General features: G+C 42.1%; 1 protein-coding gene across 3 annotated transcripts in view; it reads left to right on the forward strand.

Annotated features, from left to right (window-relative positions):
- LOC134640950 (transcription factor COE3-like) overlaps positions 1–27546 on the forward strand; it is a 146748-nt gene extending 119202 nt beyond the window's left edge. For 2 of the 3 annotated variants that reach the window (XM_063493063.1, XM_063493073.1), the window contains exons 11-16: positions 707–795; positions 12925–12990; positions 13659–13833; positions 17817–17999; positions 21184–21273; positions 23396–27546. In XM_063493063.1, the coding sequence (XP_063349133.1) occupies positions 707–795; positions 12925–12990; positions 13659–13833; positions 17817–17999; positions 21184–21273; positions 23396–23427 (635 nt within the window). In that variant the 3' untranslated portion in view covers positions 23428–27546. The remainder of the gene's footprint in view (positions 1–706; positions 796–12924; positions 12991–13658; positions 13834–17816; positions 18000–21183; positions 21274–23395) is intronic. The other variant, XM_063493081.1, reaches the window with a different exon arrangement.
- Positions 27547–27870: the final 324 nt, after the last annotated feature.

A 27870-nucleotide genomic window follows, 5' to 3' on the forward strand; every position in this document is an offset into this window, starting at 1 on the left:
GAAGTCACGAAAAACCTGGCTTTTCCACGCGTGTGCAAAAAACGAGCACATTTCAACAATGTTGCATTAAAATGACATCTTATGAGTTGGGGATGTGTTTTTATTTTCTTCGATTTCAGCACAATTGCAGAAATCTTCAAAGGAAAGGCTGAAATATGTTGTTAAAACAAGAGACACAAATAATGCAAAGAGACGGCAGGAAGATTCAAAACTACATCAAAAAGGCACGAGACCATCCTGACCAGAGCAAAAGACTCTGTAGGAAGATGTAAAAGTACAGTAAGAGGTACGACCGCTAGGAAAAGAGGTAAAACTACCAGGACACATAAAAAACTCCTGAATGAGTTGGAAAGTCCCACAAAAAAAATAAAACTACAACACGCAAAAAAAAAACTAGAACAATGCAGTGACACAGATACAACGTTAAAATGTGTCAAATACCACAATGAGAGGTAAAAGTACCATGCAAAGAGACAAAAATACAGAAAAAGAAGAAAAAGGACTACAGGAACTACGGCAAAAGATAAAACTACATTTGAAAAAGCAACAAATGGAAGTACCAAAAAAGTGTAAAATGACCACACAAAGACATAAAAGAAAGATGATGATGAAGATGAAAGCTGCAGAACTGCAACAATCAGCTGAGAGCCTGTCAGACGCGTCTGGGGGTTAAATAAACCCTCTCTTCTGTTTCTTTGTCCCGCAGCCTTGAACGAGCCCACCATCGACTACGGCTTCCAGAGGCTACAGAAGGTCATCCCTCGCCACCCCGGAGACCCTGAGAGGTTACCTAAGGTCAGTAAAGACAACTCATTAACTTGCTGCTGCGGGTCAAAGGTCAGATTTAAGGCCAGGAGGTTGGCTTAAGTCTGGCAGGTATGACCCATAATGCACCTGTCATTCAAGGCTGCTGCTAATTGGGCGCTTTAATCAGGTTTAGGGCCACATTAAGGGCTGATTTCAAACTGAAGTGGCTTTTTGTCCCTCCGTGGACGCCGTAGACCACCTGCGCTGTGAGCTGAAGGCTTCTAATGCAGCACAGGACCGAACTCGAGTCGCCTGATTGGATTTGTTGGTTCTGCTCGGTACGCTCTTGGCACGGCGCGGCGCTCCTCGCTGCCAGCGGGGCAGATTGTTCCCGAGCCTTCAAACAGGAAACAGCTGTTTATGGGAGCAAATCCTGCTGCTGCTGCTGCTGCTCTCGCTGCGTTTTGTTTCCCCTCAACTGGCGGGGAGGAGGGCGCGGATGGTCGTCAAGCGTGATCGGTTTGGCGATGTTTGGCTTCTCAGAAGCCCAGGGAGAGAAAAAAACATATCAGAATTATGTAAATTAACTCTGGGATCTAAAAGTGGAGGAGGTCTAAAACATTTCATGAATTACAAAGTTTAACTAAACTTCATTTTTTAAAATGTCTCGTATAATCAAAGCTCCGTGCTCGATGCCTTTAACTAAAAACGAAACATTTGATTTGATTAGTTTCCTTTGTGATTTGTGATGGACGTCATCATAGACGTCAAAACTCTTCATTAATTTTCAGTTTTCCTTTAAGCATACAAATTCTGGTTTTATTTTGTGCAACAAACTGGTCCAAATGTGCCTCATTACTACAGGAAATACAAGCATCAGATACAATCAGATTGTGTCTTTATTAAAGAGAATGAACACAAAACTTTTGTTCCATTAAAACTTTAAAGCAGCTTTGTCCAGTTTCAGGAAGATCAAAAGGTCTTCTCAACATTTTCAGTTTAGTTTATCTGACGTGGACATAAACGAGTCTTATTCTGCTGGAAACGCTGCAGTCGCATGTTTAAAGTGTTGGATCTGTATGGTGTCACTGAGGGCGGGGATATCCTGTTTATCTGATCATCTCAGGCACACAAACCTTCTGTTTATGTGGGTCAGCCAATCAGAAGACATGAGGGGTTGTATCACATAAAGATGGATTATTTTGAGATCTGAATCATGCAAAGCTGCTCTGGTAGAGTCCAAGAAAGCTGGAGATGAGCAGAACTGACCACTGTGTGATGTTTGTCTAGTGTTAACTAGCCCGGCTTCACCAACCGTCCAAACATCACTGCTGTTTAGTTTTTTTTAGAGATGTACGTTTCAGTTTTTAGAAATATACAATGGATGCTCGCTATCTAACTTCCAGCAGCCTCCTAACTCGATTACAGCCTACATCTTATGTGAGAACGACCACAGTGATCGTTCCACATTAGCTGGAAGAATCTGGACTGTATTTAACTCTTACAAACTTTGTTTGTTTGTTTGTTGTTTGAAGAAGAGTTTGGACCTGAAAATAGCAGCAGAATGGAAAAACTAAGCCAATTTTTACACCTTTATTTAAAGTTTACGGTGGTAAATTTGTATGTCTACGTGGAAGTGGAAACACAGTGTGTTAAACTCTGCGGGCTTTTTGGAGACAGGCGGTGAGGAAGAGGGATTTAAAAGTGCAGAAATGCTCCTTTAAGACAAAGTCGAGAATATTGAAATCAGGGAGCTGGTGTCACCCACAGAACGACATTTGTATGCTCACACAGAGGCACGGCGGGCAGCCATCAGGCGTCCTGGTTAGTATGAAGAGATTATTCTGGCTGCAGCGGCTGCGAGGAGCTAACTGAGGCAGATTCTCTGAGGCAGCGAGCAGCGGCGGCTGGCGGCGAGCGTCAGATGGGCTCTGACACTCGAAAACAGCTGCCAAATTGAAACCATTTATCAAAATCTGACATCGGAGATCCAGTCACCAAAAAAGCAGTTTATTTGTAAATTGATACTAATAGCGAGCACACATTGTCTGGCCCCTTTGATGGCCTGATTTGCAGCCAGAGTGGGACGTCAAACACCCTCCTCCCTCATACTCTCCCTTTAAATATTTATTTATTCAAAAGAAAACTCAATAAAGCTGCAGGTTTCTCCCTCCTGGACGTTTTGGAGAGAGAGGAATCACGGCAAGAGGAAGAGCGGCGCTCCGCGAGGTGACAGGACAGCATGCTGGCAGTGACCGTGCAGCGACGGGTTAACTCGAGTTGTCACTTCTCTTTTGTTTTCACCTGCAGCTGCCGCTCTGCAGAGGACAGCAGCAGCAGGCGCGGACAGAGATGTCTGGGCGGCTGGGTTTCGTTTTTGGACAGGCACGGCGCCGCTGAACAGATTGATTCGTTGTAGACGTCAGGTAGAGCATTATGGGAGCAGCAAGCAGGGTGAATATGGAAGCCAGAAGGAGAAACATCAGGCTGATTTCAGCTGAAAGATGGGAAAATGCCGTTCGGCCTAGCTTAGCAGGAAGCGCGATTAGGTGGCGACCGTTCAGACACAATACTGAACAAAATGATCATCTTAAGGTGGACCTCCTCTGCTCATTTCCCTTTCCAGTGCAATAATTTAGTCACACAATACAGAAATCAGCTGATAATCGGATTTTAACAAGAGTCCTGTTTAGAGGAGTACAGCTGGGCATGTATGTCGTGGTAACTTTGGGCTTTTAGGATTTTCTTGAACTGCTGCTAAAATACAAGAATTAGATCCATAAATCTGAATTTATTTTGGGTTTTCTCTGATCCACACAGGGTCAAAGGTTATATACAGGCTCAAATACAAACACCCCCACTAATGTTTGGTTAAACGTCCCTTAGCAAGTTGCACCTTTACCAGATGCTTTTGGTAGCCATCGGCAAACTTCTGGCATAATTCTGGCTGCATATCTGACTGCTCTTCTTAGCAGAACTGGTAGAGTTCATTTAAACTGGTTGGGTTTCTGGCACAGATCTGGCTTTAGGGCAGGCTTGAGCCTCGGTGGTTCCTGGGTTGTTCCTGAACATCCTAAACAATTTCCTCTCATCTGAGGGTGACAGTTTGGGTCTTCTTCCAGACGTCAGCAAAGTGCTGACACATACGTGTAACTGTGCTCACGTACAGCTGTTTGAACTGATAGAATCCGCAGTTGTTTAGAAATGGCTCAGAGAGAACGTCCCAACTTGTGTATTACTAACCAAAACTAGCTTACTTATTTTTGCTGATGCATTAAGAGTCGTTTTGCAGTTGTTTATTAGCTGTAATTGTAATAAAATAAATGAGATAAATTAAAATTATTTTATAATAATTTTTTAGTCATATTAGTCATAAAAGCTAAACTAACTTGACAGTTTATCTCTTTTAAAAGCTCTCATTCTCTGAACTTCATGACACATTTCAAACAGTTAGTCTGTTAGCTCCAAAGCTATGTCAAAAAAACAGCTGTTAGCTTCATGTGAGAATAAGATATCTCGCTTCTATGTAGCAATGTAGAAGCAAGATTTTTAATTACTTCAGGTCATTATTGATTATTCTGCTTTTTCTTTATTGTGTAAATCATTGTTTGATCTTTAAAAATGGTACAAGGAGGAGAAAAATCTCCATCACAATATCTTGTTTTGTCCTGAGCTTCTAAATGCAATGCGCCCGTTAACGGACGGACGGACGGACGCTGAGGTGTCCGCTTCCAGCCCAGCCAGGCTGGAAATGAAATTAGAGGGCTGAAAATGATCCAGGAGAAACCCCAGAGGTCATCAGTGACCAGTTGTCTTTCCCAGTTTGTCAAACTACCCAAACTAACTCTGTGTGTGCTGTGGACAGACATGAAACCGCACTCACGTTAATTTTAATTTGTCGTTTAATCAGGTTTAATATAATTTTATCTATAAAAGGGATCAGGTTATAAATGTTGGAGATTTCTTTAAAATACGGGACACCTTGTTGTTAAAAACAAACGCTACTTTTAACATGAGGTCCATGAAGCTCTTTTCTGGGGATTTGTGAACCATGGGGTGGAGATTAAATGTGTTTAGCGTGTTGAGTGTGCACCTTTAGCTCTGATCATTGACCCTCATCCGGACTTGTGGGGGGGCGTCCGTCCGTTCGGGGATTATTAATTCCGGCCCACTTCATGAATGAGGAGATTTTCAGTGTTCATTGAGAATAATGAGCAGAATTCAGTTCATGAGCTGAATTTCAATACGCTTCCTCTGAATGGAATTAACCCCACACCATGTCCCAGATCATTAGAATACCTCTACGCCTGATAATCGCTAATCTGAAGATCCGGCGTGATACTGCTCCCTTCCTCCTCTTCCTCCTCCTCCTCCTCCTGCTGCAGGTCCATCCATATTTTATAGAGATCAGTGGGGCGGCGGCTGTATCTGTAGCTCTGCTCAGGGTGATTTATCATTGTTAAGGCCGCTGTCTGATGGCTTCTCCTCCAGGGTCACGCTGATCCCTGTTCGCCTCGCACCTCCTCAGCCACGGAGCCGGCCCCCTGTAATTAAGCCCCTAGAAACCAAATGGAAAAAAGAGAGAAAGAGGTAGGAGGAAGAAAAAAGGGGAGGAATATGTCAAGAGATGGACAGAAGAAGGGCAAGGGCACCAAGGCCACGAGGGTGCAGTCTCCAAGAGGGTTTTTTTTTTTTAACGGTTATTTGGGAGGGAAACGAAGTACAGTAAGAGTGATTCCTAGTCTTAGATAAATTTTGCTCATATACCACAACAAGTTAAACTGCTTTAAAATATTTAACTGTGAATTTTATATCTTCATGACGGCGATATACAGTCATTTGTTATCCCCAGAAGCCCTCTTTGGGGATTAAGCTGCGCTCATTTAGTCACTTTTGCTGACATTTTAAACATTTTTTGTGAAGTTTTCAATTCTGAACTGAAGTTTTAACACAGTCATTCCCAAAATGTGACTAGAATGTGCAAAATCGACTAAAAGCTTTTTTTATGTGACCCAAAATGAGTGACCAAGCTGATAAACACACCAGCAAAGTGTTTAACAACAAAAGCAGGCGCATTATCGGAGTCTTAAGCTGTATACCAACAATTTACCTTTATATATTATATTACCATTAATCATTAGAGATGAGAAATTTCATTATTTGTCAGGAAAAAGGACTGTTAGTTAATAACAGTTTACTGTTTATTATTGACAAGTCTACTAGGATACTTCTGCACTCACAGTTCAAAATATAAATCTTTATTTGCCTTACGCTCGACCACAGAGCAGCCTTCAGTTCAAACTGAAACAAGCAGTTTCAGCTCCTCCCTCTTTACACCAGCTTTATTTCAGAATCGCTACTTCAGGTCTTAACATGAGGAATATCGTCACTAAATGACACCAAACATAGAAAAATAGTATAAATCTGAAAGTTTCCAGCAGTCTGCAGCCTGATCCTTTGGTTCAGAGGGATTACTGTGTATACACTGACGTTTTAATTAGAAATTTTAGTCAAGCTTAACATGAAAATCTACCTTTAGAAGAGGAAATGCTGACAGGAAACAAAGAAAAGCCTAATATTTGCCCTTTATTACTTAAATAGAGAATATGCCTGTATGCTGATGATGTGTTTCTCTACAGCACAATAGATCCACTTTAAGTAAAAGCATATATGTTTTAATATTTCACGTCTGATAAAATTAGTTTTCTGTAGTGTTTACCTACTTTAATTTATTGAGAGACAGCGCTAGCCAGCTGATCGTCTATACTGGGTTCTTTTAGAGAAAAGAAAAAATGGCCTCAAACCTTAATAAAACAAAGGAGTTGCTTCCTGTTGGCTGCTCTGTGATACAGCGCTGTAACATGTCCACATGAACACAAACACACACACACACCTACACAGGAGCTACGGGGAGGTTTCATGTGAAGAGAAGCACGAGTCTCAGTGGGTTTAATCAACGCAGCACTGAGGAGGAGGAGGAGGAGGACCCACCTCGTTCTGGACTCACTGATGATGGTGAAACCCTCCCAGACTGAGATAAACTGGTCTGAACTGGAAAGCGAAGGTGTATGTGTTCAGCTGAATCCGTCTGCCTCCCGTGGTGACGTTTGCATGTCGTTGCCATTATCATGTTTGGTGGTTCTGTATATTAAAATACAAGTAATACAGTGATAATGTGGCTGAAAGATGTTTGATCTCGAATTAGATTTTGCTTTAGTAAAATTGGTACATTTCAGATATGTCAGAGGACACAGACTCACGCTCAGTAATAGAGCTAAAGCACCTAAATAGTCTTATTGGTCCGCTGCTTTCTTCCTTTTTGTCAGAAGCAAAAGTGAGCAGCTATTTTAGGAATATACAGTCAGGGAAGTGGCCTCTTTGACATGGTGACACAGGCGGCTGTACCTGCTAGCTGTCTGCTAGGCTTCACCTCAGCTAATTAAGTCCCTGAACTGGACCTGTGGACCATGTTTGTGCTCGTGGAGCATTTCTAATAAGATTATCTGACCAATAATATGGCTGCTGTGAGGTTACTGTACTAACAGACTAGCAGGTATCTTCATCTTAGTTATGTTTACATACAGTCCACGGATCCAGACAATAACAAAGCTAGTTACTGTTAGCTGACAGCTTAGGACTCCCCTTTCGTCTAAATCTTGTGGCTCCAAAAACCAAACATAGTAGCAAAAAAGTTAATGTTTAAAAAAACAATGGTTTACATGACAGTGTCTGTATCAACTAACACTTTGGTTATGAGTTGCTGATAATCTTCCACAGAGGGACAATCCAAAGTGCAGGAATGTGTTTTCATTTCCTCACAGGAAGTCTTCACACCATTATTCTCTACACATTTTAATTGCTGTCTCTTCATGAGCTTCAAGTTCATTTATCAAATCAGATGAACATGAGCAGCCTGTTTTTGAACTGTCGCACACAAACGTTTCATTTTAGGCACTGCTAAAAGGCAAAGAGCCATTCCACTGATTTTACCCCCACCATAAATAAATACATTTTATATAGTTACAATGTCGACCACTGTTTCTTTTTCCTTTATTTTATTTTATTTTTTATTTATTTAATATTTGTATTCATCTAAAATCAATTTATGAGATATTTCTTTTAGATTTTTTTGTGTTTATGCTTTCTAGAAGCATTCTTTTGTTATCTAATTCAGTTTTTATAAATATATTTTTAAAATAATTTTCATCGACTTATTTTCACATTTTTTTCTCCAATATTTTTATGATGTTTTTGTATTTTTTCCCCTTTTTATTCGTAAATTCCACTCAGAGTTGCATTTATTGAAGTATTGTAAATCAAATGTAGTGAAGTTTGGTGAAACGGCGACTAGCACATTGGAGCGAGCGTCTGAGCAGCCAATCATTAACCAGCCAGATGTTCGAGCCCAATGATCCAATCAGCTGCCTTCGTCTCTCAGCTGTTTCATATGTCCACTTAGCCTCCACCCCCCCCCCCCCCCCCCCCCTCCCCACCATCCATCTCCTTTCAGCTGAAGGGAAACACCCAGAGACCCTCTTCATCCTCGTCTTCATCTCCCATCCCTCCTCTCTCCTCCATCTTCTCTCACATTCCCCACACTCCTCCTCCTCCTGCTGGAGGTGTGGGTCAGTGATAAGAGATGATGATGATGATAACTGGGAGCCAGTGCATTACCGCATCGATCGGGGCCTTTCAGCGCCGTTAAAGCGCCCGGCGCTCTGATTGCCGGCACTCGCTCTGACAGGAATCCGATGGCGCTGTCTGTGTATGTGTGTGTGTGTATGTAAAGGGTGTGGCCTGGCCGCTGTTAGTGTGTGTGTGTGTGTGTGTGTGTGTGTGTGTGTGTGTGTGTGTGATGGTGTGAATGAGGATGTATGGCGGTGTGGCGTGGAGTCAATTAGTTGCTCCGACAGGAAGAAACAGATCGAGCAGCAGGAGGGAGGAAATCTGATCCGAAGGAGGAAAACAAAAGAAAATAAACAAAAACAGGAAAAACCGTTTTCGTTCAGTCAGCAGGAAACACCAACTCTTCTTCTTCTGTTCATGTTTGTTCTGCTTCCTCCTCCTCTTCCTTCCTCTTTTTATACTTCCTGTCGTATTTTCCCTTCATCTTAATCTTTCTAAAACTCCTCCATTTTTTCTATTTTTTATTTTGTTCTGCTTCCTTTGTTGTTACTTTTGTTCATTCTGTCTTTACCCTCTTCTTCTGTTTTTTATTGTTCTCTCTGTTACTCTCTGTTTTCTGTTTACTCTCGTCCGTCTTTTTCCTTTTGTGCTGTCTTGTTCTCTTATTTTTCTCCTCTTCTTCCTTTTTTCTTCTACTCCTTCCTTTACTCTGTTTCTCTGTGTTATGGTTTTTCTGTTTCCTCCTCTGTCCTCTCCTTCCTCGTTCTTCTTCTTGTGTTACTTCTTTTGTTTCTTCTGTTCTCCACTTCCTTTTTATGTTCTGTTTCTCCTCCTCTCTCTCCTTCCTGTTTTCATTTTGTCCTTTTCTTATTCTGAGTAGTAGTACTACTAGTACAGCGCCTAATTCACAAATCACAGAGAGCCCACCAACAAATGAGCAAGTGCAAGTACACACACACACACACACACACACACACTGAGCAGCAGCAGCGAGGCCTCGGAGGCGTCATTAACTTGAGAAGGCTGTTGTGTCTGTCAGAAGCTAATGAAAATAGAAGGAGGACACACACACCCAAACACACACACACACACACACACACACACACACACACACACACACACACACACACACACACACACACACACAAAAACACAGACATACACACAGAGCTGCTGAAGTCTTTTCTGTGTGTGTGAGGTTTTAGTGTCTGCCAACTGTATATTTAACGTGTGTATGTTTGAGTATGTATGGTTGTGTGTAAGTAACTGTGTGTGTGTGTGTGTGTGTGTGTGTGTGTGTGTGTGTGTGTGTGTGTGTGAGAGAGAGAGAGACGGGCAGCTGCTGCTGCGTGGCGTCTCGCTGCCGCAGCCGAGCGAAGGAGACATTAACTAACTTCTGTTTTCTAATGGAGATTAATGAAGCCAGAGGACCAACACACACACACACAGAAACGCACGCATAGAAACAGAAACACACACAGAGAAATGCACGCACATACATACATAAAAACACGCACACAGAAACGCACACACACACGCTGGCAGAGATGTGGTTTCACCTATCAGGCTGATTATTTGGGGTTATAGTTTGAAAAAGAAAAAACGGGAGCTGGAAGGAAGTAGGACAGGAGGGAAGGAAAGCAAGAAAAGCAATGAAGGACTGAGGAAAGGAGAGAATTAAGGAGTGATGGAGAGAAGGAAAAAAGGAAGACAGGAAATAAGTAGGATTATTTATAAGGATTATTTATAAGGATTATAAATAATAAGGATTCGTGCTTCCTATCTTTCTTCCTAGACAGTAATCTAGGCAGAAAGGTGGGAAGGAAGAAAGAAGGAGCTAAGGTAAGAAAAAAGATAAGGAAGTAAAGGTAGGAACCCAGATAAGGAAGCAAGTCAAAACGGAAAAAGGAAATTTGGAACAGTTAAGAAAGGAAGGAAGGAAGATGGACAGAAAGAAAAGTAAGAAAGAACAAGGGAAGGAAGGAAGGAAGGAATATCAGTGAGTGGAGGATAAAGGAGGAAAGGGAGCAGAAAAATAACATGAGGAAATGAAGGAGATGAATAAGAAAAGGAAAGATGGAAGGAGGGAAGGAAAGACACCATGAATGAAGACAGGAATATAGGTAAATGAGATGGAAAAGGAATGCAGAGGAGGACACACAGAAGGAAAGACAGCAGGAAGGAAGAAAAGTAGACACGAGAAAAGGGAAGGAATACAGAGGACAGGAAAGAAGGAGGAATAGAAGCAAGGAAAGATGAAGAAGGAAGAGAGGGGGAGAAAAGAGAGACAGTAGGAAGGAATACACGAAGTCAGGAAAGAGGAAGATGGGACAAAGGCAGGAAATAAAGGAGGGAGGGAAGGAAGAAAGGGAGCAAAGAGAAGAACGAGCAGAACTCATCAAACAGCTGATTCTGGTGTAAACAAACAGTGATGCGTTCACTTCGGCGTTCAAGCTTCAGGTCAAGGAAAAAAGCGTCCGCGTGCTGGACCGTTGCCCCCGAGGTCATTGCCTGTCGTGGGAAACGGAGACCTTCGTGTGTCAAAGGCCGGTTCGCTGCCAACTCAGAGGAAGCGCTCTGATTGGCCAGGGAGGGAACACAAAGTGCGCCTCTGGAGACGTTTTTGTTTAGAAGCTGCGGCTCCAGCAGCTTCTGGAAATGCAATAAAAAAAATCAGTAGAATCCAAAGTAGAAATCCCCTTTAATCTCTGCGTTCTGCAGTGAAACTCGACAGAAATAAGAAGACGCAGATTTGAGCGGCAGGAGTGATTCGGGCTGACAGCCGCGAGACGAGGGAAACGTTTCTCCTCGGCGGCTTCGACAGCAGCAGAATCTCTAATGCTGAGTTCAAAGACGCGGTTCAGGGTCAGCCGCACATTCATAATCACAGGTGGAAGGAGCTCTCGCACTCCTTTACTTCATATTAGAGCTGCACCGCTGCTCTGTGGAGGGACAGTTTAACGCTGCTGAACAACAAATCGACAAATTTCAGCCTCAAGTAAAAATAACCGGAGGTCTAGGAAGTACACCGATCCGCTGACATGCCAGAAGAACGCCAGGAAGCTTTATTCACTTTAGTTCAATGCATGAAATGTTTGTATTTGTTCTCATTGGCCAGTTCCAGGATGCCTGCTGAGGGCATCAGATGCTGCCATTAAGCTGCTCTTTGACCTTTTAAAGCCTGAACCATGATGACTCGATGACAAATTAAAAAATAATTATTAAATATTCATTTGCATATATGAGTTTTTATTTGTATTATATTTGTGTATTTTTTTTGCAATTTATTTATATTTGTTGTGGGGAAAAAAGTCTCACTGTTGATGTAGAAGTCAAAAAAAAAATCAAATATACTAGAAACAGTGAAGAAATGGAAAGGGCAAAAAAGGAAACAATAACTGATGAAAGGATAAAAGCAAGGGAGGAAAGACAGGAGGGAAAAAGAAACAGAGAAAGGGGAGAGGAAAAAGGAGACGACGGAACAAAAGTGAAGGAAACCTGTGACATGCTGATGTCAGCGAACCTTTCAGAGAGGGGTGTAGGTTCTGGGTCGGGGGGCCGGGGGAGGCGCACGGGGCCGAATCTCAAATTGACGTCAGTTCCCGTCAGTTTCCTCACCGCCTCGAACTTCCGGGAACAGCGTCTGCAGTGCGGTCGGAGCTCTGATGGCTGAACCTAGAGAGTGGCAGCCGTCACCTCCTCCTCCTCTTCCTTCATCACTTCACGTGAAAAACAAGCCTCCCTCTCTCCCTCTCCTGCTGTAATACCTCAGGGAGATCCAGCAGAGGCCTCCACCTCCCCACTGCTGCTCCTCTGGGACTCCACACCACCTCCTCCTCCCTCTGTCAGCTGATCATCCTCAGGCTTTCCTGTGTCTCCATTCAGCGCTTTGTTTACATCACCTTTTTTCCTCCCTTGTTTCCTTATTTCACCTTTTACCTTTATATTTCCCTTCCTCACTTCCTTCCTTCCTGCATTCATTCTTTCATTAATGGTTTTTCTTATTTCCTCACCTTTCCTTGTTTCTTTCCATCCCTTCTCTGTTTCTTCCTCCCCCCTTGTTTCCTTTCCTGTTCCTTCTTGTTTCCTTCTGTTGATATCATTTATTTATCCCCCTCCATTTTAATGTTTTTACTTGCATTTTTTTCTGACTTTAATTTTCCCTAATGTTCCCTTCATTTTGTTTAATTTCCTTCCCCTTATCCCTTATTTCTTTCCTTGTTTCCTTTTGTAATTTTTTCTTCCTTTTTTTCCATCCTGTATTCCTTTTTTTCTCCTGTCTCCTTTTCTCATTCCTTATTTTCTTTTCTCTTTTTTGATCCTTTCCTTCGTTTCCTTTTTTTTTACCCATCACCCCCTCTTCTTGTGTTTGTATTCACTTGTTTATCAGTCACATTATTAAACCCAGACTCTCAGATTGGATGCTTCCTCTCCTGTGGGCTGATTGGAAAATGTGTGTGTGTGTGTGAGAAAATGGCTTCCTGCTGATTCTTCTTCTGTTCTCTTTGTGTTATGTTTTCTGTTAAACCTCCCTTTTTTGTCTTTTTTCAGGAGGTGCTGCTGAAGCGAGCGGCCGACCTGGTGGAAGCTCTGTACGGGATGCCACACAACAACCAGGTGAGGGAGCACCTTCACTTTGACCTTTGGCCTCTTCAAACTCAAACACATGAGGATCAGTGAAACATCCCATCACAAACCTCAGGATATATCTCAGAAATAAATGATGAGTAATGATAAGAAAAATGTAATAGTGAGGCTCTAACAGAGGACAGAAATCTCAGACTCCTGAATGAAAAACTGTGTTAGACTTCATACGTCTAACAGGGAATCCCTGCATTTACTACACTGACAGCCTCCCCTGAGCCATTCAGACAATTAACTAATGCTATCCCCCCACGCCTCACCCCTGCCCACCCACCTCACCAATCTGAGCCATGCTCTGAGTAACCCTCATCACTCACTCCAAGCACTTCGCAACTATTTTGTTCTCCAATGTGTGAGTTCTAATGTTTTTGTATATATATGTCCAGACAATCACCTTCTACTCAAGCGCAAACATCCATGTGGGGTTTTACTAAATTTTTCAGTGAATATTTACATTGCTAACACTTCAATATGACATAAAAACGAGAGATTCAAAAAATGTAAAACTTCAACATCATCATACGTCATGAACTCTAAATTTAGTTCACTGGTGGGAACCGCAGAACTGAGATTCACTGCTGTCCAACATTTTCATGCCAACAGTAACTCTTACAAAATAATGTCCCGTCCTCTCCTCGCAGGAAATCATCCTGAAGCGAGCGGCCGACCTCACCGAGGCGCTCTACAGCGTCCCTCGCAGTCACAACCAGCTGCCGTCGCTCACTGGCTCAGCCGCTCACTCGGGGATGATGGGAGTGAACTCATTCAGCAGTCAGCTCGCCGTCAACATCTCCGAGGCCTCGCAGGCCGACCAAGGTGAGAGCGCGCTGCTACCCATGATCCTTTAGGGAGGGGGTGGAGGCCTCATGGTTTACGCCGCATCACAAGTGTGCTCAGTAGACTGCATTAACGACAAAGGGAGGCCAAGTAGACTTTGTTGACCAGCAGAGTTGACTGTCCACTAGAATCCAGCAGAGACAGGGAGTTTAGTATAGTTAAGTAAAGTCCAACAAACGTTTTTAGGGTCCAACTTTATTCAGAGTCTGAGAGTTAAAAATAGTCTTTAGAAGAGTCCAGTAGACTGGAGTGGTTTAGCGGACGTTAGGAAAGTTCACTGGCTGTCATTGGACTCCAGTCCACTTTAAATTTCTGTAGAGTCCTACAGGCTACTTCATTAGAGTTCATGAAACATTGTATGACTTCCATGTAGGGTTCAAGTTCACACATCTCTTTCAATTATAAAACCACACATTTTAGTTTGAGTGGATGCAAGCTTCCACAGATTACCAAAGGGCTCTACAGAGTTATTTTTGTGGACTATTTTCAGCAGCACATGAATTCATGTTTATTGTTTTAGTACCTGCTATCAGACACAGTCAAAATAAACAAGAGCACGTTCACTGAAGTGTTTCTACAAGTTTTTGGACATCAGTGGAAATCTGATATATCTCAGTTCTTGTTAGCAGATACGTTCGGTGGTGTTTCCACTGCAGCTCTGTGGGTTTGTTATCCTCAGTGTTTCCTTTCAGCAGTCAGTTCTGCTTCTGTCAGAAACGCTCAGGAAAACATGCAGCAAACAGCTTGTGAACGCGTCGACAGGAAGCAGATCGAGCTGCTTTTACTCCCTGGACACCCCCCCTCCACTTCCACCACAAACCATGGCCTGGTTTTCCCATCGGCCCAGCAGCGAACACCTTACAGGAATCTATGAGGTCATGGGAAACGAGGTAGCAGCCATGCTGAAAATTCATAACTGTGGTCCAGTCGGAAACATTACACCGAGGATCTAATGCCGTCCTCCCCGCTGTTATGAAGTATGAAATGGCTCTGTGTGCCCCTTGCAATTATCCACCGTGATTAAAACATTAATAAAAACAGCAGCTCCCGAGCCCAGACCTTATCAGGCGGACGAGGCAGGTAATTTACAGCTCCAATTCAGCTCGGCCTGCTCAGCATCATGTCATCCTCCTGCAGGATGAAGGCTTTTTCCTCTGGAGTCTGTCTTTGTCAGAGTTTATGGGGTCATGAGGGAAGCCTGATACCAGGAAAAATACCCCCAAAAACATGTTTTTACTTAACTGCCCACTTTCAGCCTTCTTTATAACTTTGCATGTAAAGCTTACAGAATCATGGATAAGGCTTAATTTTTTTTGAAGATGTGTATTCTCACTTCCAAGTAAATTCCCTGAATACCTGTCGCCCTTGTACTACTAGCCGTAAACAACAGCAGCTAATGTTAGCTTAAAAATAGTCCACTAACTGCTAATGCTATCAAACGACTATTTCCCAGCGAAACACAGAGTAAGGACAGGAACTAGCACTGATGTGGCTTCATAGTGTTAGTGAGGAAGCAGGTTAAAGTTAGCTAACTGTTAAGTGATATGTTGGCTAGCAAGTAGTTTTTCTGCTTTGGTTAGTACTAAAATTAGCTAACACTAGCCAGAAGAAATTGAGTTTTGTCTAATCAGGAATTTTGGCAGTCACAGAGCATTTGAGTCATAAAAAGATGACAAACTACTAGCTATCCAGCATAGCAAAATGCTGTCTTTAGTAAATGAAGTTTGCTAACTCTCAGAGATTGATTGAACTGGTTGTTTTAATTTAAAAATTAGTGAATGCTACAATTTTACCAGCAACATATTATTGCTGCATTGCTAAATTACAGCTAGCTAGCTAGGCTTAGCTTGCTTCCTAACATTATTGCTATCATAGAGGCACTACCTGATGGTTTTTGTTGTCAGTACACTAATACTCAGATATCTGATATATATGATGTTCTTTAAACTAGTATAATTACAGTACATACAGTAGAGTAACAGGATTTTTCTGATTTTAGACAGAGAACCGTCATCGGTTTATACAGAAGGCAAAGAAATTAAAAATATAGAGCTTAAATCCGTTAAAGTGACAAAAACCATATATAAATAAAGTTTTAACTGATAAAAAAGTTATTAACTCTGAAGGATATTTTCTAGTCGTTAATATTTGTCATTAAAGACATCATAAACCGCCCACCCGCTGGTCCGCCTCACTGTTTACACAGTGAAATCCAAACTGTCCGTTAACCAGCTCATCTGCACTGCTCTGCAGCAAACACGTTTCAGGCTTCGGTGTGAATGAGCACGCAGGATGTGACCTGCATCCGATCTGCTTCCCACGCTGCTGTGGCGAAATGGACAGGGAGAGGGAACGCACCAAGACAAACACCACCCAACACTCAGTCCATTTGTTAAGGCATTATTTTTTTTTTATTACAGAACAATCCTTACATTTACTCTGAGTGCTCGGCCGCTCCCTGCACTCTGCTACTCCACATGTGTTTCCCATCGCCGCCTCTCCTCGCCCTCGTCCCTGGGCAGCGCTCCATCAGCCGCTCCTGCTGGGAATTGCGTTGGCCCAAAATGGGAAGTTGGGGGAAAGGGAAAGAGGGTGGAGGGTGAGGCGAGAGAGAGGGCGTAATGTGCTACTTGGCACTCTGTTAGCTCTGCTAAGCGAGCTCGTCCCGAGGTCGGTGGGAACTGTGGAGCCTCGGGAGGGGGTCAGAGGTCAGGCTGAGTGCTGCGGGAACATTGGTATTCAATGCATCTTGGATGAGGGTCAATCAGTGGGAGCATGGGGGGTGAGAGGGGAGAGAAGGGAGACCAGAGGTAAGTAAAAAGCAGGAGTCAGGTGACAGATGAAGGGCAGACCTCGCCTGCAGGGAGGCGAGCTCTTCATAACAGGAGACCAGCAGTGACAGGCGCGATGATGTCACTGCTGAGGTCACAGTGAGGAGGTCAGCAAAATGTAGGGTAATTTGTAGGTTTTCTTAATATGTGAGCTGGCCTTTTGTCAAACCAGTTTTAGACCGCCAAACATTTACATTCCTGGGTTAAAAAAAGATGTTAGTTTTGTATTCTGTTTGTTTATTCTGAATAATTTTCTCTTGTATTGTTTTCACTGAAATCTAGTTTTCTGGGCATTTTTTGGTTGTTGTTTTTGAAAAATGACTTTTAGTAATGGCTGAAGTACAAGATCATTATCAAGATCTTCTGTTTGTGGTGGTGATGAATACTGCTTTTCAGTTTCATCTCTACCTGTCAGTCTGGTTTGCCCTTACGGGGCTTCAACTGTGTTTTTGCATTTGAGAAAAACAAATAAATAAAAACTGCTCACGCTCAGGTGGGCTAGGCTTAAAGCTGTTATGAGACCAGAGTCAGAAGGAGGAGGTTGGGGTGGAGAGAGGCTGTACAAAACGTTGTCTTTGGAATTAAAAGACAGATTTCACAGTGAACTCACTACTTTAGTAATTTGTCTGCTGGTTTAGTGGTTCTCAACCACAGGGTCACCTGATCAATCAAAAAGGTCATGAGATGATTAATGGAGTTAAAACCTGAGAACATATTTGTTGTAAACATTTTGAATAATTATATCTACTTCATCCTACACAGTTTAAAGGAGAAGGGGCTAAATGAACATTAATTGAGGCACCGCACCAACCCAGAATAAGAGAGAAGGATTATTTTGAGCTGGGAATCATGCAAAGCTACTGTAGCAGAGTCCCAGAATAACAAATTTGGAGCTGGAAATTCACAGCGTGGGTCCAGTTCAATCAAACTGTGAGAAATTTCGAGTGACAGTTACTCTTGGAAGTCGTCACATCAAGTAAATGGGTTTTTTTTTTTTAAATTTCACAGTCTTGAAGTAAAGATTCATTTCTTAATTATCAAGTAATGATGAGAGATGATTGATTATCTATCCAAACACTGAAGTCAGCGTATGGACACATGATGAAGAGCTGTACTTCTTCCTCCTCGTAGGCTATTCCCGTAACTCAAACAGCGTGTCTCCTCGCGGCTACGTGCCGAGCTCCACGCCTCAGCAGTCCAACTACAACACCATCACGTCCACCATGAACGGATACGGGGCGGGGATGACCAACCTGGGCGTACCTGGATCCCCCAGCTTCCTCAACGGCTCCACCGCCAACTCCGCTTACGCAAGTGAGTAATACGCTTAAATATCGCATTAACGAAACCAAACCTCATCCATCCGGGAGGCAGTCAGGAGGAGGGATCATTTACAACTGTGGCTAAAATCAGACGTATTTATGCTCCAAAACACACAGCGCTGTTCCTGATACTCCAAATACCGATTAAAAAAAAAAGAAATCTGTGCTTGCTGCTTAAATCTGCATTTGATGCCACGTTACCAAAACCTGCATTAAAGCTATGGACGCTGCTCGTTTATGTTGATGCTCTGCTGCTGGCTGATGTTTGAATTGAACTTGACGGTGGAGTGGCAGTTGAGTCATTAAAACAATTAAGTCCATGTAATGAAGTGATGGGAGTTGAAGCTGTATTGGTCCATGTAGTTGCGTGTGAAGGTAGCGGCTTATGGAGATGTTGGAAGTGTTGGGTGAAGCAATAACGGAGGCTTAAGTATCCAAGTAACATGAAGAACCAGAAGGAAAAGTTTGAAAACTTTACAGTAAGCACAGGAATTAGAATAACTGAAGTCATTCTCAGCCAAGTAGGGGTTTAGGGTCGGCATATTTAGGTATTTTAAGGGACTCAGGAGCCCGTTAACTACTGAAAGCACCTATGATTATTATGGACTAGCCTGGGAAAATGTTCTCAGCAAGGCCGATATTTTAATTTTATAAAATTGGATCTGAACCAGAATTTCTTCCCTCACCTTTAGCCCACCTCTCTACCCACTGGTCTGGTTTGCTTTTATCTTGCTGAGAGAGAGAAGAAAAACAACAGCACTAAAAACGTTCCTTCATCTTGTCTTATGCCTCGGTGGAGGCATCATATTTTAATGAAATCCAGAGTAATTATGAGCAGTGATTTGGCTAACAGCTTTAAAATGTTAGTAAAAGGCCAGAGGATCCGTATCAAGCGTGAACGTGACTAAGATACCAAGAGCTGTTGAGTGTTGGTACCTAGCTTGACACCACATTACCCAGTGTACTGGGCTTCGTAGTACTGATGATATACTCTGTATATGGATTCGCGATGCTGAAAACAAAACGACTTGATGGCAGATTGATGACGGCGTTGTGCACAGAGCAATACGAGCAAACAAAAGTGAAGCGTTTCCCGCTGCAGGAAACGAGTCGATGCTTCTGAGTCGGCCGTGTTGTTCGTCAAACTTTACACTCGGCTCTGATTAACATGCCTGGAGTCGGAGCAGCAGCGTAGAAGGCGCAGGTGTGTTTTGGAGACTAAACTCGCCCGCGGGGAGCGCTCCATTGTTTTGGCTTCTGTATCAAAGAGCTCAGCGAGTCTCAGCGAGACTCGTTTAGAAGGTAGTGAGCTCAAAATGCGTCTCCTTGCCAGGTGATGTTGTCGTCCCTGGCGACTAAACAAAAGGTGGGCTCACATCTCGCCTGGCTGAGCTACAGTTTCCCGCCGCCGAGGGTCTGAGTGTTTGTGTGTGCGTGTGTGTGGACTTAACACTGCCACGCATTGTTCACCTCCTCCTTCCCTCCTCTGACTGTCCCCCTGTCCATACTCCTCCTCACCCATCCCCTCCACCTCCTCCACTAACCCCACTAACAGCCTCACCGCATCCTTCATGCATTCATGCATTCACGCTTTGGGCCGAATCCATTAATATCAGCTGGAGAAAAAGGAACGGAAAAACAACAAGAAGGAGCCAAGGAGGAGGAAATGTGAGGAGAAAGAAGCAGCGATCCAGGACAGACTGATGCTTGTTGGCATGAAGTGATAAATCACATTTACATTCCCCCGCTTCATTTTACAGTTCCATGTTCAAATGCTGTCCTTGAATCATTACAGACACACTGTGGTCCATAAACTCTGTGGAAGCTCTTAAAGGAACAGCTCAACATTTGGACAGATGCGCTCAAAACTCTGCGTTTCAGAGACGGAAATTAATCCGCCGACGATTATGTATTCAGCACAGAGCTGGAGCCATCTGCTGTTTGTAACTTCAGGGTTGTGTCTGAGATTTTACTGGAAATTTCAGTATTTCACGGTGACCTTTGGGGTAGCAACACATCCACTGTTAAGATACATTTCAGGGTCTCGACTGCAGAGATGGCGGCTGAGTTCAAACCTGCAGTGGAGAGTCCAGATGTGGCCAGCTTAGCATGAAGTTAAACGTCACATTACGTCATGCTTGTTTGACAGAGTGCACTTTTAGTCGTCCGACCACATTAACGTCACGTCCTCATGATTTTCCCGGAAAGCTTCTCAACTCTAAAGTCACATCTTCAGTTTAAAGACTACTTTAGAGATTCAGAGGAACAAAATACTCAAATGAGTAAATCACGAGGAGGTGACTTTAAAGAGCTGGAGATGAGCAAAATATTAAAAATGTAATAAACACTAAAAGGAGAAAGCACCTTAGCAGCAAATACATGTGACAAGTCTCCTGAAGAAGACGTGACTGAAGGCTTCAGGAGTTTAACTCGTAGTTTGGCTCTGTTTGGTTTAAATGCCGGGTCTGCTCAGGTTGCTTCCGGAAAACTTCCAAAGAACATATGTCAAGCTCAAGTCATCACTGATGGACAGCTCCGGCTCTGCACTGATCACCGATAGATGATGATCAATAAGAGCGTCTCTGAAAATGTTGAACTGTTCCTTTAATCGGGAGTCAGCTGTAGAAGCAGCAGGAAAATTCAAAGCTGTTCGCCTAAAGACACACGAAGAGTAAATGAGTGGGTGATTTATTAAAAAGGAAAAAAGTCAATTTACCGCATGATGTTAGACACCTGCCTTCTCACACACACACACACACACACACACCTGTGCAGCGTGCGCGGATGAAGCTGCTGCTGCTGCTCTCAGGTTGGTTTATTCCAAACAAGTCCTTCAAGTTATGGATCAACTTTGCCAGATGTGCAGCTGTTTGTGCTCGGAGCATGTTTGTTCCTGCAGACCTCGGCCCGATCTGAGGCAGGGACCCATTCTTCCTCCTCCTCACCCTCCTCTTCATCATCCTCCTCCTCCTCCCTGCATGATTCGCCTCATCTCCGTCCGATCGCTCACCTCCTCCTGTCTGTCTGCCTGCTCGTTACCGTCACGTCCTCCTTCTGTAGGACCCCCTCCCCACACCTTCCTACTCCTCCTTCCCTTGTCTTCCTCACCTCCTCCTCCTCTTCGTCTACTCCCATAGGCCCTTATTCATTCTCTCCTGTCCATATGGTTTCTGCAGTCAAACAGAAGAGCGCCTTCGCCCCTGTCGTGCGGCCACAGACCTCCCCGCCCCCCACCTGCACCACCACCAATGGCAGCAACCTCCAGGGTGAGCATCCCACCCCCCCGTCCCGCCTGTCAGCACCCCCGCCCCCTGCTGTCCTCCTGCTCGTGTCCCATCAGGACACGCAGGTGGATGTCCACGCGGCGCCGCTGTATGAGAAGGACTCTTTCTGTGTTGCGTGTTGATTCCTGCTTTCACATACTCGGAGGTCAAAGTTGATCCATAACTTCTGGCATTTTGGGAAATTTGGAGCTTAAACTTGAGCATTTTTCTTTTATAGTTAATACCACTGCAAATTTCACCCTACAAAGTATTTTTCCTCCATAACCGAGTCCTATTCTTTAGCTTTTATTTGGCTCAGTGAAGTCCAAGAATCTGTCATAGATCTGTCGTTGCAGTCTTATTTCAACATCATCTCTCAGTTTTATCCAATTATTTTTACAACGCAGGCATTTAACTGATTTTATTTAACCTTTCAGCGCTTCACAGAAAGACTTTAACAGCAAATGCATATTTTGTGCGAGTGTGTTAAATGAACCCTAATCATTCTGGTTCCAGAGATCTGTTTACACGAGACGTATCTTAAATTTTTTCGATATGGCTCTCAGGAAGGCGTTTTTATTTAAAACTGGAGGTTTTTTCACTCTTCATGAAATAACATATTTTAGGTCTTGTAATATCCACAGTTATAATCACCAAGACGTTTTAAATATTTCTGAATGGGCAGCTTGAACAGTAAAAAATTTCATGATAAAACATTGTTATGTTAAAGTACAGTAAAGTAGAATTTAAGAAAAACGGAGGCTACATCCGCACGTACTCAGCTAAAAAAGGATTTTTTGAATTCGCCTCACAGCATCAACAGCGTGCACCTTTATCTCCTGTTTTGATACCAAACTGTGCGCCATGTTTGTGGGTTTTTGATTGGCTAACATTTCTTCACAGTTAGGCAGAGGTGGCAAACGTAAAGATAGTCTGTACTTAAGTAGAAAAAAAGATACTAGTCTTAAAAAATACTCCAGTAAAAGTTGAAGTACCGATTCAAGTTCTGTACTCGAGTAAAAGTAAAAAAGTACCGGCTCTGACATGTACTCAGAGTGAAAAGTAGCTCTTTGGAGGACGTTTCTATATTTGTGGAAAGCTAATTGAACCTTGTGCTGTATTAACATAATAATAAAATAATGTCAGTAGGTAGGAGTACAGACTTTATTTCATTCAAAAATTTTAATTCTCACGAATATTCTCAGCTTGAATCACATCAGCAGAACATGAAGAGAAAAAGAAGGAAACCAAACATAGCTCTGTTTCCTGTTGCCACATTGTAGAGGGCGACAGTCAGGGGTTAAAGTGGATCCAGCAGGTGGAGCAACCCTAAAATTGTCTGTAATGGCTCAGCCTGGAGTAGATTTTCTGATTTAAATCCATCACAGTACAACAAACTAACCTGTTTATCCTGCACTAACCTGCAGAGGATTTTCATGCAGCCTTTAAATAACACAGTCTCCCTCAGTTTGTTTTGCATGTCTCACAATATGAAACAACATAATCTCACATGTACAGACCCAATATGTGATTTAAAAATATGAGGACTTACATGTGAGCTTTAAATGAGCAGTCCTTCCTTTAAATCTAAGCTCTCGCCTTCCTCTCCGGTCCTGTCTTTTTTATCTTTCTCCATCTCTGAGTGAAGTTAGCTCTCAAAACAAGGAAAAACAGTTTTGCTTCTATCATCTGTTTTTATGCAACATCTCCTGGTGATTAATAAACGAACAGGAGTGACTCTCATGTGTTTCTGTTTAGGCTCAAATTGGTTTGATGTTGGGAAGGCCGCAGTGACGTGAAATAAAAACTCTCAAAAGTAATGAGCTTGTTTTGAAAATGTGAGGAAGAAAGCACAGGTATTTGTTTATAAATGTAGGGAGTAAAAGAAAAAAAACAACTACACAGGTAAAGTACAGATAGCTGAAAATTCTACTTAAGTACATTAACGAACTATTTGTACTTTGTTACTTCCCACCTCTGCAGTTGGGCAGCGCTTTGCATTTTCACGACAGATGGAGACATTTTTCCAATCAAACTGAAAAATCCAGTGTATGTGTGGACGTAGCCTGAAATGCTCAGCGAGCATCACGAAACATGAGATCTGACTCAGTCTGTGTTGTTTCAGCCATGGCAGGTCTCATTGTGCCCCCCATGTGAGGAGGACTCTCAGCCAGGTACCGTCAGACTCCCCACAACCCTCCCCCAGCCTGAAACGCCACAACAACGTCCTTCCCATCATCCTTTAGACCGACCCGTCTGACCCAGAGTCCGAACCCGAAGAACTTCAACAATTCAGTCACCATCAGCCGAGGACGTCGGTTCTTCCTGCAGCCGTTGCAGACACCACCGGCAGGCGTTTACAAACCCGGAACAGGAAACGTCTGCAGTGGCTGCGGGCGGAGGCAGCGCTCGCTCAGCGTGAACTGTGGGTGGATGAAAGGTGTCTGCAGTACTGCATGTTGTGCTGAGATATTAAACAGGTTACTTTGACTTGAGAAGTCTGTGGAGGCTGAACAGGTCTCAGATCAGTTCGAACCACTGTGAGACAGGAAGTAGGCGTGTCCACTGGGAGCATCTGTTCTAAGCTAATCATCATATCGTGAAAAAATAAATAAATCAGCCGAGTGGATGGTGACATCTTCAAATACCTCGCTTTGTTCAACCCAAATTGAAAATGCTGGTGATTACTGTAAAAAATTAATAAATAAAAATCACCAAATCTCTGTTAATTTAGCTAAAAAATCCTTGTAATGTTATCCAGGCAGCTCAGTTTGACACTGTCTGAAGCCCCCCTCCCTAAAAGCTTACTTTTCTTCTGATTGGCTGTCTTTTGGAAGCCTACAGAGGGGCAGCACCAAGTGCTTTTTAGCTAATCTAAACAAACTAGCGGATAATTTGCCAGTAAACAGTAACCCTACCTCATCTAAAACTTTGGCCAACACAATATAAAAATATTTTTAAAATATAAAGAAAAGCAGAAAAGAGCTTCTCTGTTTTGTTTTGTTTTAACTCACGCAGGTGTTTCAGCTGCAGATCTGATTGGTTCTCACTAGAACAAAAGCTCTCGGTGGACACTGACCCTGAGTCGGACCGAGTCCGGAAATCAGGAAGTAATCATTTTTCAAACTTGGAAGAACCGTCAGACGGTTTTCAATCAGAAACCCCCAACAAGCCCCTCCCCGAGGACCAGTCCTTAAAGCCCCCCGATGAATCTCACGTCTCAGCGCGTTTTACTTTCTGTACCATAGCTTTTAACAATGTTTGTGTCTCATAATCTAAAAAGGAGGAAAGTGCAGTAATTTTGTAAGCTAAGGAAAGAATGAAGCATCCTGCCGAAGAGAGACGAGCAAATGTTCCACTAACGTTTGTCCGTAACACGTCGAGGCAGCCCAGCGTTTTCAGCTTTTCTTTTTCTTTTCTTTTGGATGTCTCATTTTGAAATCCAGTACAATAGTTCTGTTTTGCGGGTGTGTCGAGTGGTAGATTTTAACCAGAAAAAGCTTGCAGCAGTTTTAATCACATTTAGGTACCAGATTTTCTTGTTATTCTTCTGATTGTGCTTATTTTATATGTATTTATAAAGTATGTTTTGGGGAGTTCTTTTGTGATTTAGGCCTGAATGATAGTCTCAAATATATATGTAAACACATTTGATGTCTTAATACCTTTTAGATATTGTAAAAAGAGTGAAAAAGTGGGAAGAATTAACCCTTTTGTAAAACAAAACAAAAAAAAACTCACGACACGGTCACCCTGTTTTTGAAAGCAGGACGTAAAACGACGCTTTCATCACTTTTGTATAAAAACGCTTTTCCGATATTTAACTTTTTGTAAACAGCATCGTTTGTTTCCCCTGGTTCTTCTCGTCTTTTGTGTATTATTGTGAAATGTATAATCATGGTTAATTCTTAATGCACTATTTTTTGTTGGGGCACTTAATAAGAGCAATGTATCTTAGCAAAAAAGAAAAAAGCTAAAAGTGGAAAAAAAAGATGAAAGCTAGAGCGATATGCACCAATATGGTTTTTTTTTTCTCCTGCCATCCTGAAATGGCAAAAATCCTCGTCATGTGAAATTTTTATATCTCAGAGACTTATAATGTCATAATATCCCAGCACTCGTTTTTTGAGGGGGGCGGTTTGGTGTTTAGAAGTCAGCATTTTATCCATCTGAATATTTGACCTGACCCTCGTCTTTGTGTTGGTTTTTTTGCTGATATTGACTGTACGGTTTCAAAACATGGCGAAGAGTTTCAAACCAAGTTTTTTAGGGTCACCGATCTCAAGGAAACGTCCATCGATGTTGGTGTTGTTGCCGATGGTGCTGTTCTCGTCGTTGCACACAATCTGGATCATTTACTTATGCAACTGCTCTCCTGTACTGAAATGCAAGCTCATCGCCCGCGCTGCTGTGGCAAAAGTTCAAAAAAATGTAAAGAACCAAGACTTGAGTTTGATGCCTTATGACCGACCACGCTTAAAAACAAAGTCTTTCTTTTTTCCGACAAAGTTTTGGTTCCACAGCAATTATCAAAGGTTACTTTTGTTTGCTTTCTTGATTTGATGTCTTTGTCCCTCAGGTTTCCCCCTGAAATATACAAAAGATGCTCAACTGTAGAAGCTAACCGTCAGATACTGATGGCTGAGAAGTGTTAAAACTGCCAAATTACAAAGTGTAGAAGTTTTATTCCTTCACCAAAGAGAAGAAAAACTGGAGACTGGAGTCGTTTTGTGATTTAACATCTGTTAACAAGAAATTACCCCAATAGAAAAGTAGAACTACGAGATCTTTGTGTCAAATGTGATCAAAACACTGAAAATTCAGCTTGGTCTCATGGCAAAAAGTGAAATTGCTGAAAAAATTCTTACTTTTTGGAGAATATGGACATGAAATATCACGTTTGTGTTTACAGCAAATATGACTTTGAAGTTAATTCATTCGCATAAACATGCGAGTTTTGGATGGGGGCTTTGAAAATGTGCCCCCCATTTCTAGATTATTATTTGTTTAGTAAAATGTATTAAAATACAACTAAAGTGTAAAGGAAATACCAAAGAACGTAAACTTCTATCGAGGAAAAGGCTTATGTCATACATGTCAAATACATACTTAAATCTGGAAAAATGTCACTTTGTGTATGTGAACACATGTTAGATATAACTGTCTTCGTGTCAATGAACAAAGGAGAAAATTAAGGTTCTTAAGCATGAATCAGTAGATTCAATCTGGGGAATATTTCAGAGAGATCCAGGAGACTGTGAGATGAATAATTTGGCATAAAGATCTGGAATCTTTGGATTGTGATAAACGAAAAATGTCAAATTTACGACTTTTTTTTTTCCAATACAAAACACTGACAGTGTGACTTTTCTTCCATGATCATGTGACTAGAAGGAGCATAAAGTAATTTGATATCTATCGGCTTGTATTACGATTATAAAATTAGCATTACAAATTTACACAAAAAACAAAGTTGAAAAAAATAAAATCATATTGTTTAAATACTGCATCTTATTTTACAGAGACACGATTTGTCTTTACATTTAACAAGTTCTCGGAATAAAGTAATAAAAACTGTAAACCTCTCCAGTTTTTCCTTTTCGGTGCGTTTCTGTAGTTTAAGGATGGTAGAAGAAACATTTTTTTCAAACTGCTTGAACCTACCTGAACCTTCAAACTTACACAAATTTTATTTGTATTTCTTTGAATGTTAAAAGCAGAGTTGATGCAGGAATCTGAAGTCCAAATGATTAAACATCTGACTTTATGCAAATCCAGCAGTTTCTGCACAGTGTCACCCGGATGCTGTCACGTTAGCTTTTTGGTGGTATCTGTTCAGCGTCTTTGGGAAAGACCATTTATCAGTGATACTAATGAAGCCCAGCCTGCAGAGCCAACCTCCCTGATCAGTCCCCTCCAACAGCTCGCAGCTTTTCTTTCTCTTTTTGTCAGTCGCAGCGAGCTCGCTTCCCACCGTCTGGGTTTTAAACTGAAAAATAGACTTTTTTATGTTTTACTTCAATGTGAAAGAGGGCAGAGGCACTGCATTTTTGTGAAATATTAAATATATCATCAAAGTATATCAAAGCACAATGTTTAATTAGTTGTCTTTAGGATACAAACAGGGGTGTCACCCCCAGGTTTTTTCTTTTTCTGTCTCTGGCCATGCTGTAAATAAATGCATGTCTTCTGTTTTTTGGTTTGTTTGGTTTTTTTCTCTGTGATCCAGTGCTTTTTGTACAGAAACAATCTAATAAAGATTACATTTGGCTTGAAGCTCTCAAACTTACGCTGATGTTCAAATAAGAAAAGGGGGGGAAACTAATTATGGAGGCAGCACACACAAGTACCAGTAAAGAGTTAATGTTTACACACTTCACGAAGAACCTGGATCTGCTCTCAAAATGATTTAATCAAAATTAAAAGTTTCAAATTGCAAATGAAACCGTTCCAGACAGAGAAAGCAGACGTGTTAATTCACATCAGATAGATTTAAAAACAAAAGGAGTTGTTTTTTATTATAAATAATTATGAAAAATATATATTAGAAATATAAAAACCTTCATTTCTTTTTATTAAAACTTTTAAGACAGTACATAT

This window comes from Pelmatolapia mariae, linkage group LG2 (genome assembly GCF_036321145.2).
Source record: "Pelmatolapia mariae isolate MD_Pm_ZW linkage group LG2, Pm_UMD_F_2, whole genome shotgun sequence".
NCBI classification, from domain to species: Eukaryota; Metazoa; Chordata; class Actinopteri; order Cichliformes; family Cichlidae; genus Pelmatolapia; species Pelmatolapia mariae.